The sequence below is a fragment of the Salvelinus alpinus genome, chromosome 1, assembly GCF_045679555.1.
Source record: "Salvelinus alpinus chromosome 1, SLU_Salpinus.1, whole genome shotgun sequence".
NCBI lineage: Eukaryota > Metazoa > Chordata > Actinopteri > Salmoniformes > Salmonidae > Salvelinus > Salvelinus alpinus.
Genome location: NC_092086.1, coordinates 91,256,335 through 91,274,349, shown reverse-complemented (window position 1 = coordinate 91,274,349; position 18,015 = coordinate 91,256,335). Strand labels below are relative to the sequence as shown.

The window sequence follows — 18,015 nt, the reverse complement described above, 5'->3', positions numbered from 1 at the left end:
TGCGCCCCCCGCAGCCATTACTGGTTATTACATGTAGCCCACCACATCAACACTATCAAGAGATAAATGCTCCAGTATTAGGGATTTCTTTTAAAGAGAAATATGGGGAGAGAAGATGAGGATTGAGAATGGACAAGTACTCAACACATTGTGTGCAAAACATTTTATTTGTCCACAGATATTAGGAACAAATATAAATATCCAGTGCATCATGTTAACATGTACATTCAAGAATTCACAGAATTATCTATATTTTTGGTATTTGGAAATTGAAAAAGGCAAACAGACACATCAACATAAGAACTTAATATAGTTAGCTGTTACAAAAACCAAAATGCATATCGACCCCATGCCATTTCTACATGTCACAAATTCAAAAAGCAATGTCCAAATCAGATCAGATTTACACAAACTCTGAAAACAGTGTTTGGAGGGGATACAGGGGAGAAGAAACATGTTAAGAAAAATATGTGTGCTATAAACTAGTAAATTGATAACTTAAAAAATATACACAGTAGGTCTACATTATACATTCCAATCACCAACATTGTTATATATACACAATGGCACAAAGTATATATATTAACAATGTTACAAACGGGTTGAAAATATGGTCCGTTATGGCATCCCGGCAAAATAAATAGTGGGGGTGTGCTTACCGGTAAAACGTGAGCCTATCACAATTAATACAACATGCCCAAAATAACTATAGGTTATTACAGAAGTATTTAACATTACTGCATGTTTGCCACATCAAATTGTGGCTGCACAGTGCACTGTTGGGTTTTGGATGCTGAAATGATTTTGTGAGTGGACGTATGTGCGCGGGTAGCCTACAAGGAGCGTATTTGATGAAAACATCATGACTGGTTGTGTTCATGCCACATTAAACGGCATAGGCGGCGTGCCATAAGGCTAGGGGAAGCTTTCCCTAAAGTAAATTGAATTAAATTGCCGAAAGTATATGGCCTAATTAGCTTACTCCTGTCTATACATAAATAAAAGCATTCAAAATAGGCTATTACACCAGAAAGCATGATTTGGCCACAGAGGATTATTAGTTAAAAACAAACAACCTGTGGATTGTTTTCAATCGCATCGCCTACAGTCGGAAGGATCCGACCATTTGGACAGTGCAGGCTGCAAATAACAAAATAGATGATTGGGTTACTACTGTCAGTGAAAAGCAGAGACTCAACCAGGCATATCGCAATATTTAAAAATACAATCGCGGAAAAACTGTTTGGAAAGCAAATGGCTATTGCTGTAAAGAGATGACAATTAAAATATCTGTCTTTTAATTATCAAAAAATTCTTATGCTACTGTTCGCTCAATTAAGTTACCTTATTGGCACCAGCGGAGAACATCGGCCATATCCCGGTGTGTGCATATTCACTGTATTTGTCAATGGGTCAGTGACACTTTTAGTGTTTATTGGTCTGTTTGTCAGTGTTAGCAGAGTAGGCTACCCTGTACTTTATGTGGGATTCAAAAAATGCTTGCTCGCACCTGGGTGTCCCATACCGGTAAAAATGTTAATCTACGTTCACCCCTGGTTTACAATGTACATGGTTCTATCTGATAACTCTCAATAACTGCCTTTAAAGATTCACACAAAATTCAAATATCATTGTGAGAAACTCAAGGCAAAAGACAAATTTGTAAAATGAGTTTATAGCCATCTTAATATTCTTCTCTCCAATTCTATGTAATCAATCATTTTCTGTGTCCCCCTGCTGTCTGCATTGTGTTCCACACCTGCTGCAATGTGAGAGAATTATAATTTAGATTGTTGTGCACAAATCAGCCACAACACTACATCCTGTAAAATAGGTGTCTTTGCAGGGGGAGGTAATAAAATAATGATTGAGCCACAATCCATTTTGGGTATGACATAATATAAAATCAAAATCACTTTGATGTAGGTGTTAGTTCTCCATGACTCTTGGTTGTCTTGCTGCGGCCTAGGGCTGTGCTGGAGGGCTACCATTGGTCTCATCGTCCATTTCCTGCTCTGTCTGTCTGTCCTGTCCTCCCTCTTCCGTCTGTCCGTTCTGCTCATCCTGTAGCTGCTCAAACTCTGCATCTAGGTAGTCCAGAGAATCGTTGCCGGGCCACCGCTTAATGTTGAGCTTGTGAGAGACCCTACCCCACTGTTCTCTGTTGCTAGCCACGGTTTCATACAGCTCTGCCGACCTGGGGAACAGGTCCTGGAGGAGTCTGTAGGAGGAAGTAGAGGAAAGCCGGGGGGGGGGTATAGTCAGACAAGCTAAGGAGGGTCCACTAATATGCATTACAACAACAAAAAAGTTCTCATCTCATTGTCTGAGAACAATTACATCCATCATCTCCCAGATTTGGGGGTTAGGGATCGGTCAGAGGCTCACTTATAGATGGGCATGGCTATGTGCTCCATGAAGCTTGTCTGCAGCTCTGGGATGTAGGCCTTCTCCCTGTCCATCATCTCACTGGGACGGTTCCCCATAGCCTTCTCCTGCAGCCACAAGCACAGGGACACACTCTCACACAGAGGAAATCGTAAAAGTCCCTGTACCACATGGAGACAGAAAACAATATGAGGCATACCATGTTGGGCATGCAATAAAAAGATTCCATACATACCAGATCTCCTTGAGAAAAGAATTCCTTGTAAATAAGTCCCTGAAACAAAAACAGACATGCGTTTCATGTGAACATACTGCATGGAGGCCTACACCATCTTACTAAGACCAATAAAAGTGATCTAAATGTGATAAAAAAAAGGTGAAAACACCGTTGGTTATTAAAGGAGTGAGATCTGAGTGGGTTCTTACTGCGATCTTCCAGGTGGTCTTCCAGTCCTTGGTCTGGTCAGAGAGGTCACAGGAGGTCATGATCAGGCACAGTAGCAGGTTATGGTGCTGAGGGTCTTTAGTGTTGTAGCCCACTGGAAGACACAACAGACAGTATGATTATAATAAGAAATGGAAGAGAAATTAAGTGCTATCTTTCATAAGACACTGAGACAGGATGTAGGGGGATAACTTACCGTCGGCCATTTTCTGCAGATCCTTCAGGATCCGTAGGTGATGAGCCAAGTCTGTGGCTAGGATGATGTCCCTCATCAGGTCAAGCATCCTCTGGTAGTCCTGGCAAACAAAAAAACAATGTGGAAACAGAGTCAAAATAGTATACTGTAACACCAACTAAAAAACCTTGAGAAAAGAGTACAGTCCTTACATTGCCTTTTGTTTTACCTTTCTAGATAACTTTTCAAAGATGTTGCAGCCCTGGGTGTTGAGTATGGCAATCGTCTGAGCAAAGTGGTGCCTCTGGAAATGAGAGCCAATTCAATGTCAGTGGTGAGGTTGCAATTATATTTCATATCCACTCGAGGGCAGAAACGACCCAGTGCACCATCGAGCCATGGTTTTGCCTAGGGAGAACCTAGTCAGTTGCACAACTGAATGCATTCAATGGAAATTTTTCGTCCACATTTAACACAAACCCGCTGAATCAGAGAGGTGCGGGTGGCTGCCTTAATTGACATCCATGTCATCGGCTCCTAAGAATGAGGGACATGCATAATACCATTCTGATTCATTAAGTATTTGTGTTTACCTCCAGCACAGATCCCTCAGAACTATACAGGCCAGCCAACACAGATTTCTGGAAAAAAGAAGACAGAAGAGCGTGTTTGTGTAATACACTTTTCTGTGGCAGTTGGTATGATATACAGTGCATTTGGAAAGTATTCAGACTCCTTGACTTTTTCCATATTTTGTTACGTTACAGCCTTACTCTAAAATGGATTAACAAACAAGTATCCCTCAATCTACAAACAATACCCCATAATGACAAAGCAAAAACAGGTTTTTAGAAATGTTTGCAAATGTATTAAAAAGCACCTTTGGCAGGGATCACAGCCTCAACTCTTCTTGTGTATGACACTACAAGCTTGGCACACCTGTATTTGGGGAGTTTCTCCCATTTCTTCTCTGCAGATCCTCAAGCTCTGTCAGGTTGGATGGGGAGGTTTGCTGCACAGCCATTTTCAGGTCTCGCAAGAGATGTTTGATCGGGATCAAGTCCGGGCTCTGGCTGGGCCACTCAAGGACATTCAGAGACTGGTCCCGAAGCCACTCCTGCATTGTCTTGGCTTTGTGCTTAGGGTCGTTGTCCTGTTGGAAGGTGAACATATGCCTCAGTATGAGGTCCTGAGCGCTCTGGAGCAGGTTTTTATTAAGAATCTCTATACTTCACTGTTCATCTTTCCCTCGTTCCTAACTAGTCTCCCAGTCTCTTCCTCTGAAAAACATCCCCACAGCATGATGCTGCCACCACCATGCTTCACCGTAGGGATGGTGCCAGGTTTCCTCCAGATGTGACGCTTGGCACTCAGGCAAAATAGTTCAATCCTGGTTTCATCAGACCAGAGAATCTTGTTTCTCATGGTTAGAGAGTTGTTTAGGTGCCTTTTGGCAAACTCCAAGCGACCTATCGCACCTTTTACTGAGGAGTGGCTTCTGTTTGGCCGTTCTACCACAAAGGCCTGATTGGTGGAGTGCTGCAGCGATGGTTGTCCTTCTGGAAGGTTCTCCCATCTCCACAGAGGAACACTGGAGCTCTGTCAGTGACCATCGGGTTCTTGGTCACCTCCCTGACCAAGGCCCTTCTCCCCCGATTGCTCTGATTGGCCGGGCGGCCAGCTCTAGGAAGAGTCTTGGTGGTTCCACACTTCTTCCATTTAAGAATGATGGAGGCCACTGTGTTCTTGCGGACCTTCAATGCTGCAGAAATGTTGTGCCTCGACACAATCCTGTCTCGGAGCTCTACGGACAATTCCTTTGACCTCATGGCTCGGTTTTTGCTCTGACATGCACTGTCAACTGTGTGGCCTTATATAGACAGGTGTGTGGCTTTCCAAATAATGTCCAATCAATTGAATTTACCACAGATGGACTCCAATCGAGTTGTAGAAACATCTCAATGATGATCAATGGAAACCGGATGCACCTGAGCTCAATTTCGTGTCTCATAGCAAAAGGTCTGAATACTGTAAATAAGGTATTCCTGTTTTTTATTTGGAATATATTTGCAAAAATTTCTAAACCTGTTTTCGCTTTGTCATTATGGGGTATTGTGTGTAAATTCAGGAAAAAAAATGTTTTAATACATTTTAGAATAAGGCTGTAACATAACAAAATGTGGAAAAGGGGACGGGGTCTGAATTCTTTCCAAATGCACTGTAGATATACATACAGCATAGGATTCTGTGTGTTTGTGGTATGTGGGATCTTACCGATGCCACCTGGAAGGAGTTGTTGGTCCCTCTGTGGTCCAAGTCATGACACATGCAGGACACAAAAAGAGCAAACATCTCGATGTCTCTGAAACAAGAGAACGCTACGGTGTGAGTTTAGGTGTTCATGAGTGTGTTTCACTTTGCTGTAGCAAAGTTTGTAAATGCTTATCTCTGTGTGTTCATACTCTAGGTAGTTGGAGAGCTCCAGGTTCTTGCAGAGGAGGTAGCAAAAATGAGAGACTGAGAATGCGTGCATCCAGTTGTGATATGGGGGATCCCTGTAGCCTCTCTTCACCATCAGACAGAACCTGGCCAGCATGTGCATGTTGATCTTGTAGGTGTTTATGAAGCCCATGTCCTCAAACATGCTGATAATGGCCTGAAAGCAGGAGGCATGATCAAGAGACATGAGAAAAAATAAATTATACTACCAGTGTATTTCTCCAGGAGTGTGTGTTGATTGTCTCACCGTGGGTGTGCTGTCGTCTGACAGGGAGCGAGGTGTGTAGGTGAAGCTGGAGAAGCTGGGGTAGATTTCCCCTACAGGCTGGATTCCCACAGTCAGTAGCCGGGTCACTTCCTCCTCTGACACCTGACAGACAGGGTCAAAGGTCAGGACATTAACTGCCAAACATTACAAACTGACTGGATCTGCATTCATAGGTTGAAGAGATTAGTTGAATAGGTTGAAGAAGAGCTCTGATTGGATGCTTTACCATCATGTGGTACTTCATCATCTCATTAGCCAGCTGACTCCTAAACTGGGCTTCGTCGACCCTCTTATACAGGAGGGACTGGGGGAGGAACAGAGAGCACAGGAGTCATTCATCATGATGACAACATTGTTGTAGATGACACTAATGTGTCATCAACAATCTATCAATATCCTTACTCTATAGAAAAAAATATATGAAGTAATAATCAGTTATAAGGTCTAAATGATACACAAAGGGGATGCCTGTGCACTCACATGAGCGATGCTGATGCCACAGTATATGGAGAAGGCTGTGGCCAAGTCCTCATCCAGGCGGGTGAACCATGGTCCATTAGTCTTGTTGACCAGCTCAGCCACCCCAATCACTTCTGAATCAACAGAGAAAGAGAGGGAGAAAGAGAAAGATGATAGATGTATGTGTATAGATATAGATCAGAAATAGGGAGAGGGGTCGCGACCGGGAGGCTCATGGGGCGACGCACAATTGGCCCAGCGTCATCCGGGTTAGGAAGGTTTGGCCAGAAGGGATATCCTTGTCTCATGGTGCACTAGCGACTCCTGTGGTGGGCCGGGTGCAGTGCACGCTGACCAGGTAGCTAGGTGTACGGTGTTTCCTCCGACACATTGGTGCGGCTGGCTTCCGGGTTGGATGTGCGTTGTGTCAAGAAGCAGTGCGGCTTGGTTGGGTTGTGTTTCGGAGGACGCATGGCTCTCGACCTTCGCCTCTCCCGAGTCCATACGGGAGTTGCAGTGATGAGACAAGACAGTAACTACTACCAATTGGATACCACAAAATTGGGGAGAAAAAGGGGTAAAATAATACAAAAAGAAAAAAAGAAATAGGGAGAGGGGGAAATGGAGAGAGAAAGACAAAGAGAGACAGAGACAGACCTCCGTGTTCGTCCTTTATTGGGAAGCAGAGGATGTTGCGTGTCCTGAAGCCTGTGCTGTCGTCCACGGCGCGGTAGAAGAGAGGGTGGGAGTAGGCATCTATGATGTTGAGGATCTTCCCTGTGGTGGCCACATGGCCTGCTATGCCCTGATCAGCAGGAATACGCAGCTCTGTCTGAGACGAGAAGAAAAAGGCAATTATACTATGGAAATAACATCCATTTACAATTAAATGTTATCTTTTACTAAACTTAAAGTCTGTGGATTAGGGCTGTGATGTGAGTGAGTTTAGGATAAAGACCCACTTCCTCATTGATAACCACTCCTCCATCAAACACCTTGGCAACCAGCTCATGACTGACACTGTCCAACAGGAACACAGAACAACTGGAGGAGAGAAAGATGGGCCATATTAATCAGTGATACTAAGGCTGTGCTCGAATACCCATACTAACATACTGTATACTACATACTTAATGAGTATATATATACAGTCGTGGCCAAAAGTTTTGAGAATGACACAAATATTAATTTCCACAGATTTTGCTGCTTCAGTATCTTTAGATATTGTTGTCAGATGTTACTATGGAATACTGAAGTATAATTACAAGCAATTTATAAGTGTCAAAGGCTTCTATTGACAATTACATTGACAATTACATATTGATGCAATATTTGCAGTGTTGACCCTTCTTTTTCAAGACCTCTGCAATCTGCCCTGGCACGCTGTCAATTCACTTCTGGGCCACATCCTGACTGATGGCAGCCCATTCTTGCATAATCAATGCTTGGAGTTTGTCAGAATTTGTGGGTTTTTGTTTGTCCACCCGCCCCTTGAGGAATGACCACAAGTTCTGGGGAGTTTCCTGGCCATGGACCCAAAATATCAATGTTTTGTTCCCTGTGCCACTTAGTTATCGCTTTTGCCTTATGGTAAGGTGCTCCATCATGTTGGAAAAGGCATTGTTCGTCACCAAACTGTGCCTGGATGGTTGGGAGAAGTTTCTCTCTGGGGATGTGTTGGTACCATTCTTTATTCATGGCTGCTTCTTAGGCAAAATTGTGAGTGAGCCCACTCCCTTGGCTGAGAAGCAACCCCACAGATGAATGATCTCAGGATGCTTTACTGTTGGCATGACACAGGACTGATGGTAGCGCTCACCTTGTCTTCTCCGGACAAGCTTTTTTTCCGGATGCCCCAAACAATCAGGAAAGGGGATTCATCAGAGAAATGACTTTACCCCAGTCCTCAGCAGTCCAATCCCTGTACCTTTTACAGAATATCAGTCTGTCCCTGATGATTTTCCTGGAGAGAAGTGGCTTCTTTGCTGCCCTTCTTGACAACAGGCCATCCTCCAAAAGTCTTCGCCTCACTGTGTTTGCAGATGCACTCACACCTGCCTGCTGCCATTCCTGAGCAAGCTCTGTACTGGTGGTGCCCCGATCCCGCAGCTGAATCAACTTTAGGAGACGGTCCTGGCGCTTGCAGGACTTTCTTGAGCGCCCTGAAGCCTTCTTCACAACAATTGAACCACTCTCCTTGAAGTTCTTGATGATCCGATAAATGGTTGATTTAGGTGCAATCTTACTGGCAGAAATATCCTTGCCTGTGAAGCCCTTTTTGTGCAAAGCAATGACGACGGCATGTGTTTCCTTGCAGGTAACCATGGCTGACAGAGCAAGAACAATGATTCCAAGCACCACCCTCCTTTTGAAGCTTCCAGTCTGTTATTCAAACTCAATCAGCATGACAGAGTGATCTTCAGCCTTGTCCTCGTCAACACTCACACCTGTGTTAACGAGAGAATCACTGACATGATGTCAGCTGGTCCTTTTGTGGCAGGGCTGAAATGCATTGGAAATGTTTTTTGGGGATTCAGTTCATTTGCATGACAACGAGGGACTTTGCAATTAATTGCAATTCATCTGATCACTCTTCATAACATTCTGGAGTATATGCAAATTGCCATCATACAAACTGAGGCAGCAGACTTTATGAAAATTAATATTTGTGTCATTCTCAAAACTTTTGGCCACGACTGTTGTGGAGGATGAATCAGAATTAGTTGGGTAACATAGATAAATAATATGTTTTATTTACATAATATGCTTATGTGAGATACTTGTCATTAGAATGTATCCGTTTGGACTATAGTGTTGGCAGTTGCACATTTTTCTAAGCTGGGGCTCAGTCATTTGGGGCCCAGAGAGGGGAGAGGTCAGGCTTGTCTTTTACATGTCTCTAGTGCTATGCAGAATATCAGAAAGGGAAGAGGACAGGATGGAACATTGTCTTCATATGTGAATGTATCTGTTAAACCATGTGAAGGGATGGTGTGATTAAGTGTGATTAAAGGGGAACCAATTACTTGTCTCCACAATGTCTGTGCGCAAGTCACTCCCCTCAGTGAGCTTGTCCAGGAGTGGGGTCAAGAGGGGGTTTACTTAAGATGGGAGTATCTAGAGTTGACAATTGAGTTATGCCATTGGATAAGGTAATAGTTTTGTACTATGAAGTACCAGGAAAGAGATTAGAACCTCGTCTTAGAGACCAAACTGAACGATAATTTATAGCGAATGCTATCTGGCTATGGGGGACTCCTCTCTCAAGTAAAAGTATTTCTTTGTGAACTGTTCCTAAGATCTGTGGTTCATCATGTAAGTTGAGAGGGGTGTATCTTGGCTATAAAAGATCTTTGTATTCTTGTGTAGGGACTCTCAGAATTCATTATAGACACTGAATTGATCTGAGAGTCAAAGGGCTATTGTAAAGCTCATATTATTAAAGATGAAGTTTAAGTATAACTCTGACTGGTGTGTGGTTTGTAACTCTCCTCATTTGGTAATACAGGAAATTGCCACGATACTATTAGATCATTTTAGTATACTGTAAGCGAACGGTATCATTTCAGTTGAGCGTACTAGAGCTTTGCTTGTCTACCGGAAATTGATGCTGTTGCTATGCAACCTGTTGCTAGCTTGTTAGTATAACAAATGACTAACTAAACATTTTATGATTTTGGTTGTGTGTAAATTCAATCTGGAGTGCCAGAGTGCGCTCTGGGCGTTCGTAAGTCTCTAGAGTGTTGTCAGATTGTCCATTTGTAAATTCAGAGCGTTTCGCTTTTGTAGCATTCAATGGCAGTCAAGCACCCAAGCTAACTGGCTAACGTTGGCTAACTACTTCCAGACACAAATGAGAACACCTCACTCTGACCATTTTACTCACCCCAGCACAGCTGGTTAAGCTGTTTTCATGTTATCCAGAGCGTTGGTGACTGTAACTGTACTGCTGGCAACAAGATATATATATATTTTTTAATTCTTATTTACAATGACTGCCTTAATTACACTTATTTTGCCGACGTTTACTGACACCGGCCATATTCAACGGGTGTTGAGCGTTAGTAAATTCATCAGTTATTCTGCGGGAGAGTGCTCTGAAATCTGAGTAGATAGCCAGAATTAATAATGTCCATTGAAACGCACAATGACTCTACCACTTAGCTAAAAATGATGTAAATAATCAAGTCAATAAACATTGGGTGGTTAGTTAGATAGCATATAGTTAATATACTGCCTGGCAAGTTCGATGTATTAGTAGCCAACTAACGTTAGGTAACTGGCTAACATACCGATACATTCTGCTGTAATGCTATGCAGTTCATAAGGATAGCGTATCTAACAAATTGTCAAATTATTAGAAAAGTCATTACTTTATTACATTGCTCAACATTTTCTTAACATTTGTCATAATTAGTTAAATTAATGAATTTCTATCCACTCTCGTCCGATTTCTTTGCTTCGGCTGCATATTTTCCTCAATTTTCTTCAAATCTGAAAATGTCGTGAAGCCACGCCCATTTTCTGAAGAATTGTATTATGGACCCTAAAGGACCCTAAAGCACGGAAATAGTGTCCAGTGCATTTATACTTCGTATTTTGGCGAATTTAGTACGACATCCGGGAACTTTGGCATACTAACTATATCCATACTATGACCTATAAGCATACTATATACTCAATTCACGTCACAAATAGTGCGGTTAGTATGAGTATTCGAACACAGCTTTAGGCTTTTGTTACAATGCTTGTGATAGCCTTATGGTAATACAGTACTTACATTTCTGCACTGGTGAGACTCCGTGCTTCTGCAATGATCTCTTTTAGCAGGACTGATACATCATCTGGAGACCGAGATATATAAATGTTGTTATAACAGCAAAAAATGATGCCTCACTGTGCTACTAAAACAAGGATAATAGGTAAAGTATGATACTTACCCAGGTGTGTGAAAAGGTTTTTAGCGACCTGAAGCAGTGCCTATATGAACACAGACAAACACAGGAAACAGTTGAGAAGACTAGAAGCGTATTTGTGGGCTAGCTAAAGATTCTCACCAAGTTAGGGATCGTGATGGACAAAGGGCAGTCACTCCGAGCAAGGCTCAGTAAATTGGGTGGTCAGTCCCTCAAAGTACTACTGAATTACTACATAAAACCTTGTCGCGCAGTAGTGACTATGTAGAGACTTGTAGGGATTGTAAAGTGAATGTGTAGTTTATGCATTACTCAAGATACACAAGTAGAGTTGTGTACTTTTCAGTAGGAAACAGTAGTGTTTCCAGTAGTAATCAGGTAGATTTTTACTACTTGATGTTAGTAGTAAATAAGTATCACAACACTACAGCCAGACTACACCGGCTTTTTGCGACCACAGAAGTACACAAAACAAGAAGTAGTTGGTTGTTGTTATCTAGCTACTTTTTGACAATCCTGAATGTAATCATCTTGTCACGTTCTGACCTTAGTTCCTTTGTTTTGTCTTTTGTTTTAGTATGTTAGTTTTTCTATGATTTTCTATTTCTGTGTTTGGTCTGATATGGTTCTCAATCAGAGGAGACCTGAGCCAACTCCCCGTGCTTACCGTGGAGAGAGAGGGACCGGGCAGGCACCGTGTTATGCCATGAGGCGCACGTGTGTGTGTGCATAGCCCCGTGCGGTACATTGCAGCGCCTCGTATCGGCCGGGCTAGAGTGGGCATCGAGCCAGGTGCCATGAAACCGGCTCTACGCATCTGGTCTCCAGTGCGTCTCCTCGGGCCGGGGTACATGGCACCAGCCCTACGCATGGTGTCTCCTGTACGTGTACATAGCCCAGTGCGGCTTATTCCACCTCGCCGCACTGGCATGGCTATGGGGAGTATTCAGCCAGGTAGGGTTGGGCAGGCTCGGTGCTCGAGACCTGTAGTGCGCCTCACGGTCCGGTCTATCCGGTGCCTTCTCTAAGAACCAGCCTTCCTGTGGAAGCCCCACGCACCAGCCCTCCGGTGGCGGCGCCACGTACCAGGCCTCCAGTTCCAGCACCCCACACTCGGCTTGAGGTGCGTGTTCCCAGCCCGGTACCACCAGTTCCGGCACCACGCACCAGGCCTACTGTGCGCCTCCAGGGTCCAGTATGCCCTGTTCCTGCTCCTCGCACTCGCCCAGTGGTGCGTGTCCCCAGCCCGGTACCACCAGTTCCGGCACCACGCACCAGGCCTACTGTGCGCCTCAGCAGGCCTGAGTCTCCCGTCTGTCCAGCGCCGCCTGAGCTGCCCGTCTGTCCAGCGCCGCCTGAGCTGCCCGTCTGTCCAGCGCCGCCTGAGCTGCCCGTCTGTCCAACGCCGCCTGAGATGCCCGTCTGTCCAGCGCCGCCTGAGCTGCCCGTCTGTCCAGCGCCGCCTGAGCTGCCCGTCTGTCCTGTCCTGGTACTGTCATGTTCTGACCTTAGTTCCTTTGTTTTGTCTTTTGTTTTAGTATGGTCAGGGCGTGAGTTGGGTGGGTTGTCTATGTTAGTTTTTCTATGATTTTCTATTTCTGTGTTTGGCCTGATATGGTTCTCAATCAGAGGCAGCTGTCAAATCGTTGTCCCTGATTGGGAACCATATTTAGGTAGCCTGTTTTCTGTTGGGTTTTGTGGGTGGTTATTTTCAGTCTTTGTGTGTCTGCACCAGACAGAACTGTTTTCGGTTGTTTCTTTGTTATTTTGTTATTCAGTGTTTTGATGATTATTAAACATCATGAACACTTACCACGCTGCACCTTGGTCCTCACCTTCTTCCACCAATGACAGCCGTTACACATCTTTCATTCTTCGTCATCCTGTCTTTCATAGCCCTTGTGCTGTCACCATCTGTACGTTTAACTTTCCTTTATGTTTTATGAATACTTTCATGTAGTTGTTCAGCCATTTATATAACTTTTTACCACATCAAAAAGATTACTAGACAAAATGGTCTTAGCCATTAGCCATCATCCCAAACCATCTCAATTGGGTTGAGGTCGAGTGATTGTGGAGGCCAGGTCATCTGATGCAGCACTCCATCACTCTCCTTATTGGTCAAATAGCCCTTACACAGCCTGGAGGTGTGTTGGGTCATTGTCCTGTTGAAAAACAAATGATAGTCCCACTAAGCGCAAACCAGATGGGATGGCGTATCGCTGCAGAATGTTGTGGTAGCCATGCTGGTTAAGTGTGCCTTGAATTCTAAATAAATCACTGACAGTGTCACCAGCAAAGCACCCCCACATCATCACACCACCTCCATGCTTCACGGTGGAAACTACACATGCAGAGATCATCTGTTCACCTATTCTGCTTCTCACAAAGACACTGCGGTTGGAACCAAAAATCTCAAATTTGGACTCATCAGACCAAAGAACAGATTTCCATTGGTCTAATGTCCATTGCTCATGTTTCTTGGCCTAAGCAAGTCTCTTCTTATTATTGGTGTCCTTTAGTAGTGGTTTCTTTGCAGCAATTTGACCATGAAGGCCTGATTCATGCAGTCGCCGCTGAAAAGTTGATCTTGAGATGTCTGTTACTTGAACTCTGTGAAGCATTTATTTGGGCTGCAATTTCTGAGGCTGGTAACTCTAATGAACGTATCCTCTGCAGCAGAGGTAACTCTGGGTCTTCCTTTCCTGTGGCAGTCCTCATGAGAGCCAGTTTCATCATAGTGCTTGATGTTTTTTGCTACTGTACTTGAATAAACTTTTAAAGTTCTTGACATTTTCTGGATTGACTGACCTTCATGTCTTAAAGTAATTGACTGTCATTTATCTTTGCTTATTTGTGCTGTTCTTGCCATAATATGGACCGTAATAGGGCTATCTTCTGTATACCACCCCTACCTTGTCACAGTTAACTGATTGTCTCAAACGCATTAAGAAGGAAACTAATTCCACAAATTAACAAGGCACACCTGTTAATTGAAATGCATTCCAGGTGACTACTTCATGAAGCTGGTTGAGAGAATGCCAAGTGTGCAAAGCTGTCATCGAGGCAAAGGGTGGCTACTTTGAAGAATCTCAAATAGAAAATATATTTTGATTATGTTTAGCACCTTTTTTGGTTACTACTATGTGTTATTTCATAGTTTTGATATCTCTACTATTATTCTACAATGTAGAAAATAGTAAAAATAAAGGAAAACCCTTGAATGAGTAGGTGTGTCTGAACTTTTGACTGGTACTGTAAATACTATGCATGCCAATCTCTCTTGGCTAAGAGTTTAGGAGAGACTGACTGCATCCCTTATTTTATAATAAACGTGTTAAAGTCCAAATAGTTTGCATAGTCAACTTACACACAGCTCTGACACACACTTACCCCACCAGACATGCCACCAGGGGTCTTTTCACAGTCCCCAAATCCAGAACAAATTCAAGAAAGCATACCATTATTGCATGGAACTTCCTTCTATCTCATATTGCTCAAAATGAACAGCAACCCTGATTTTAAACTGATGAAGCAACATCTCACGACACAATGCCTCTCCCCTATTTGACCTAGATATGTTTTGTGTATGTATTGATATGTAGGCTATGTGTACCGTTTTTAAATTCATGTAGTTCTGTCCTTGAGCTGCTCTTGTTTATTAATGTTCTGTATTATGTCATGTTCCATGTTTTGTGTGGACCCCAGTAAAAGTAGCTGCTGCTTTCACAACAGCTAATGGGGATCCCAATAAAATACCAAATACCCCAAAGCTCAGTAGTTACATAGTCATTAATGAGGAATTATGTAGTGATTTGGGAAGGAATAATCTAGTGTTCTCCGGTAGTGAATTGTCCCAATTTACTACACAAATCACTACTGGTTTACTACACATCTCAATAGCAATCAAGTAGTAAAACAGTACATTTTGTGCAGATCTTGTGTAGTAGTGATGAGTAGTAATTCAGTAGTACTTTTTCATGAGGGGTGCAGTCAGGTAGCGTCTCCTTACCTGGCATTCATACTTGAGTCTCTGTTCCTTTTGGAAGGCCAATGTGCTGGTCAGTACTGAGGAAGTGTAGCAGAAACAGTGCTGCACTATGTGTTCATCCACTTCTGTGTGTCTGAAGAATGACAAGCGCACACACATTTTACAGCAAGACACGAACCTATGCAGCTATGCATGCACGTACGCATACACTCAGACAGAAGTTTGCATGCTTATGCTAACACACACAGCTCTATACCTGTCTGCTCCTTTTTTGTTGAAGGCACAGGCAAGGGCCACAACCTTGGTGGTGGCCCGACACTCAACAGGAACACACAACATGGAGAGAACTTCAAATCCCAGAGTGCTGTTCAGCTGCTGGTGTTCCTCCTACAGTATCAGCCCAGAGAAGAGGGAAAAGGGGCAGAGATGTAGAGGACAGGACCATCAAACATATCCAAACGTACTACTGTTAACACTACAATACTGATCAGGGGACATTTCAGTGTTCTTACTTGAGTGACGTCTTGCAGGGAGATGCTCTTCCTCTTCTCCACAGCCTGACCAAGGTTGCCAAATGTCAGCTGGACCCCAGACAGACAGACAGACAGGGGGAGGGAGGGAGGGAGGGTCAGGCACACAGAGTGAGGGTCAGGGGCACAGGTGGTAATGTCAGAGGGATAGAAGGGCTGTGTTGTATAACTTACAGGGAAACTGATCTCCGCCTTCAGAACCTTGTCTCCAACTACCTGAGGAATAACAAAGACATCTAACAAACTTGTTTTTGTTTGAATTTTTGCACTTTTGCTTCATTTTAGAATATTGAATATTGTGTGTGTACATGTGTACCTGACAGAACAGCTGTTGGTTATCCTCTGATACCAGAAGTAAACAGCAGCACAATGAATGAGTCTGCTCCTCCAGCTGTGAAAACAACAATACAACCGATTCAGTCAAACAGTCACTCTGTGTATCAATCAAATGATCAACCAGCTTTTATAAATCAGTTTATTTCTGGTTCTGGACTCACATAACGGATTACTTTTAGTTGGAGGGTGGCAGCGTCCAGGTCATACAGCTCTCCTATAGTAGACAGTGAAAGAATCGACAAAGTCATTACACATAGTAATATATTCTTACCTACTATTATCCAATAGACTCAACAATGATGTGTCTATAGACGGCAGAATACAAGTGCTGGGCCCCATCGCACTATCATACCACAAAGCCTCAGGATCTGGTGGTCCAGTGCACTGTAGTCCACATCAGGTGTTGTCCTCCTGGTCAGGGATAGATATGATTTCCTGTTGACCTCTAACCCCTGGGTAAGCCTTTGATCCTGCAGGGCCTGGACTCTCTTACAGGCTACGGTGACCTGTGAGGAAAATCAGAGTTGTACCAGCAGTAGGCCTGCTGTCTCAGAATGTGATCGTATTAAAGGACTGGTGGGTCCGGAAAAGGACACTTCAGACTCACATGTCTCTCCAGGACATCAAGGCTTTGTTCCTGAGCTTTAGTGAGCTGTGTACAGCAAACCTTTCAGAATAGAGAAGACACCGTGTAAAAGGCAGTCATATTAAAGTGATATCTTTGATAATGTAAGGCAGAGAGATGAGAGGGTTATGAGGGCGGCAGGTAGCCTAGCAGTTAATAGTGTTAGGCCAGTAACAGAAAGGTTGCTGGTTCGAATCCCTGAGCCCACTAGGTGAAAAATCTACCGATGGGCCCTAGTCGCTAAATGTAAATGATGAGGAGCATGCTCACCAAGAGGAGGGCGGTAGTTACACTCTGGTCCAGGATTGGAATTATCAACACTGTGGTGGAGGTACAGAAGATGGATGGAAAAAGGATTGGGTGGAGAGGAGGAAAGTATTAGCCAGGAGGAGGACTGGGGACTGTTTTGAACTCTGTTGAATATTTTAGAGTATAGTTGCTGTTGCTCACCCTGCAACACAGCCAGATACAAAAACACACACCTCTTTTGTCCTGCTGCAGTGGCTCTGTTAGTCTCTCTCTCTGTTGCTCCTGCAGCTCTGAGGAAGGAAGTCCTTCACACTGTACTCTCCTCTGCTGGACAACCACATCCCTTAGAAAGACAGAGATTTTATTGATTGAGGAACATCACAATGTCACTAGAGGGAAAATGAAGACTGAATTATCACGGTCTGAAGTACAGGTCAACTGGGCACCACATCAGCCCATTACCTGAGTCTCCCCTCCTTCGGTAGCTCATGGGGTGGTTCCTCACACCACAATCGTCCTGTCTCTGCATCTAATAGATAGACGTATACACTGTCCTATAATAGAGAGGGGGGGGGGGGGGGGCAGCCTGTTAGAGGGGGAGAAAATGTGGTTGTAAAAAATTTATTGAAACATTATTTGGTCAAACATGTACAAGTGGGTGGTCTTTGATCTGTTTTGTGCCATTCACTCTGTTTCCTGTTTCTCTGTCAACCCTCCCCCCAGGGAGAATACAGTATGTTGCTGAATAGGATGGAGACAGACCATATATATAAATCATGATGGAGACAGTAGATACACACCACTTCATAAAAGACAGTCTGGAGAGCCTCTCTGATGGCATCCTGAAGGGAAGAGGAGTCTGTGACTGAGGCCAGTTGGAGCAATGCATACTGGGAAATAAAATAAGGGGATAGAATAATTAATACTGTGGTGACTTTGATGCACAGATACACAGAGAAGAAGGAGGAGGAGGAATGGGCTCTGGATGTTACTCACACAGAGCTGCCTCTCCAGTAGCTCATATTCACTGGAGACACATGCACTGTAGAGTACAGCCAGACCGACCAGTGACACTTACAACACACTCACCATTACATCAATCAATGCAGTATATTAGGCCTTATCTCAAAGGAT

The 18,015-nt window shown here is 43.7% G+C and overlaps 1 protein-coding gene across 1 annotated transcript in view; it reads right to left on the bottom strand.

The window, feature by feature from the left end:
- Positions 1–148: 148 nt before the first annotated feature.
- The window catches only part of LOC139534078 (cGMP-dependent 3',5'-cyclic phosphodiesterase-like), a 36,745-nt gene continuing 18,878 nt past the window's right edge, over positions 149–18,015 (bottom strand). Inside the window, exons 3-30 of the mRNA XM_071332790.1 lie at positions 17,682–17,771; positions 17,344–17,435; positions 17,115–17,224; positions 16,903–16,952; positions 16,615–16,674; positions 16,360–16,513; positions 16,169–16,221; positions 15,988–16,062; positions 15,846–15,887; positions 15,654–15,722; positions 15,398–15,528; positions 15,163–15,274; positions 11,175–11,214; positions 11,015–11,078; positions 7,197–7,278; positions 6,892–7,066; positions 6,256–6,368; positions 6,002–6,079; positions 5,755–5,877; positions 5,471–5,664; positions 5,283–5,370; positions 3,602–3,649; positions 3,238–3,312; positions 3,030–3,129; positions 2,815–2,927; positions 2,624–2,662; positions 2,389–2,495; positions 149–2,221 (exon numbers count right to left, since the gene is read on the bottom strand). Of these exons, the coding sequence (XP_071188891.1) occupies positions 1,966–2,221; positions 2,389–2,495; positions 2,624–2,662; positions 2,815–2,927; positions 3,030–3,129; positions 3,238–3,312; positions 3,602–3,649; positions 5,283–5,370; positions 5,471–5,664; positions 5,755–5,877; positions 6,002–6,079; positions 6,256–6,368; positions 6,892–7,066; positions 7,197–7,278; positions 11,015–11,078; positions 11,175–11,214; positions 15,163–15,274; positions 15,398–15,528; positions 15,654–15,722; positions 15,846–15,887; positions 15,988–16,062; positions 16,169–16,221; positions 16,360–16,513; positions 16,615–16,674; positions 16,903–16,952; positions 17,115–17,224; positions 17,344–17,435; positions 17,682–17,771 (2,733 nt within the window). The 3' untranslated portion in view covers positions 149–1,965. The remainder of the gene's footprint in view (positions 2,222–2,388; positions 2,496–2,623; positions 2,663–2,814; positions 2,928–3,029; positions 3,130–3,237; positions 3,313–3,601; positions 3,650–5,282; positions 5,371–5,470; positions 5,665–5,754; positions 5,878–6,001; positions 6,080–6,255; positions 6,369–6,891; positions 7,067–7,196; positions 7,279–11,014; positions 11,079–11,174; positions 11,215–15,162; positions 15,275–15,397; positions 15,529–15,653; positions 15,723–15,845; positions 15,888–15,987; positions 16,063–16,168; positions 16,222–16,359; positions 16,514–16,614; positions 16,675–16,902; positions 16,953–17,114; positions 17,225–17,343; positions 17,436–17,681; positions 17,772–18,015) is intronic.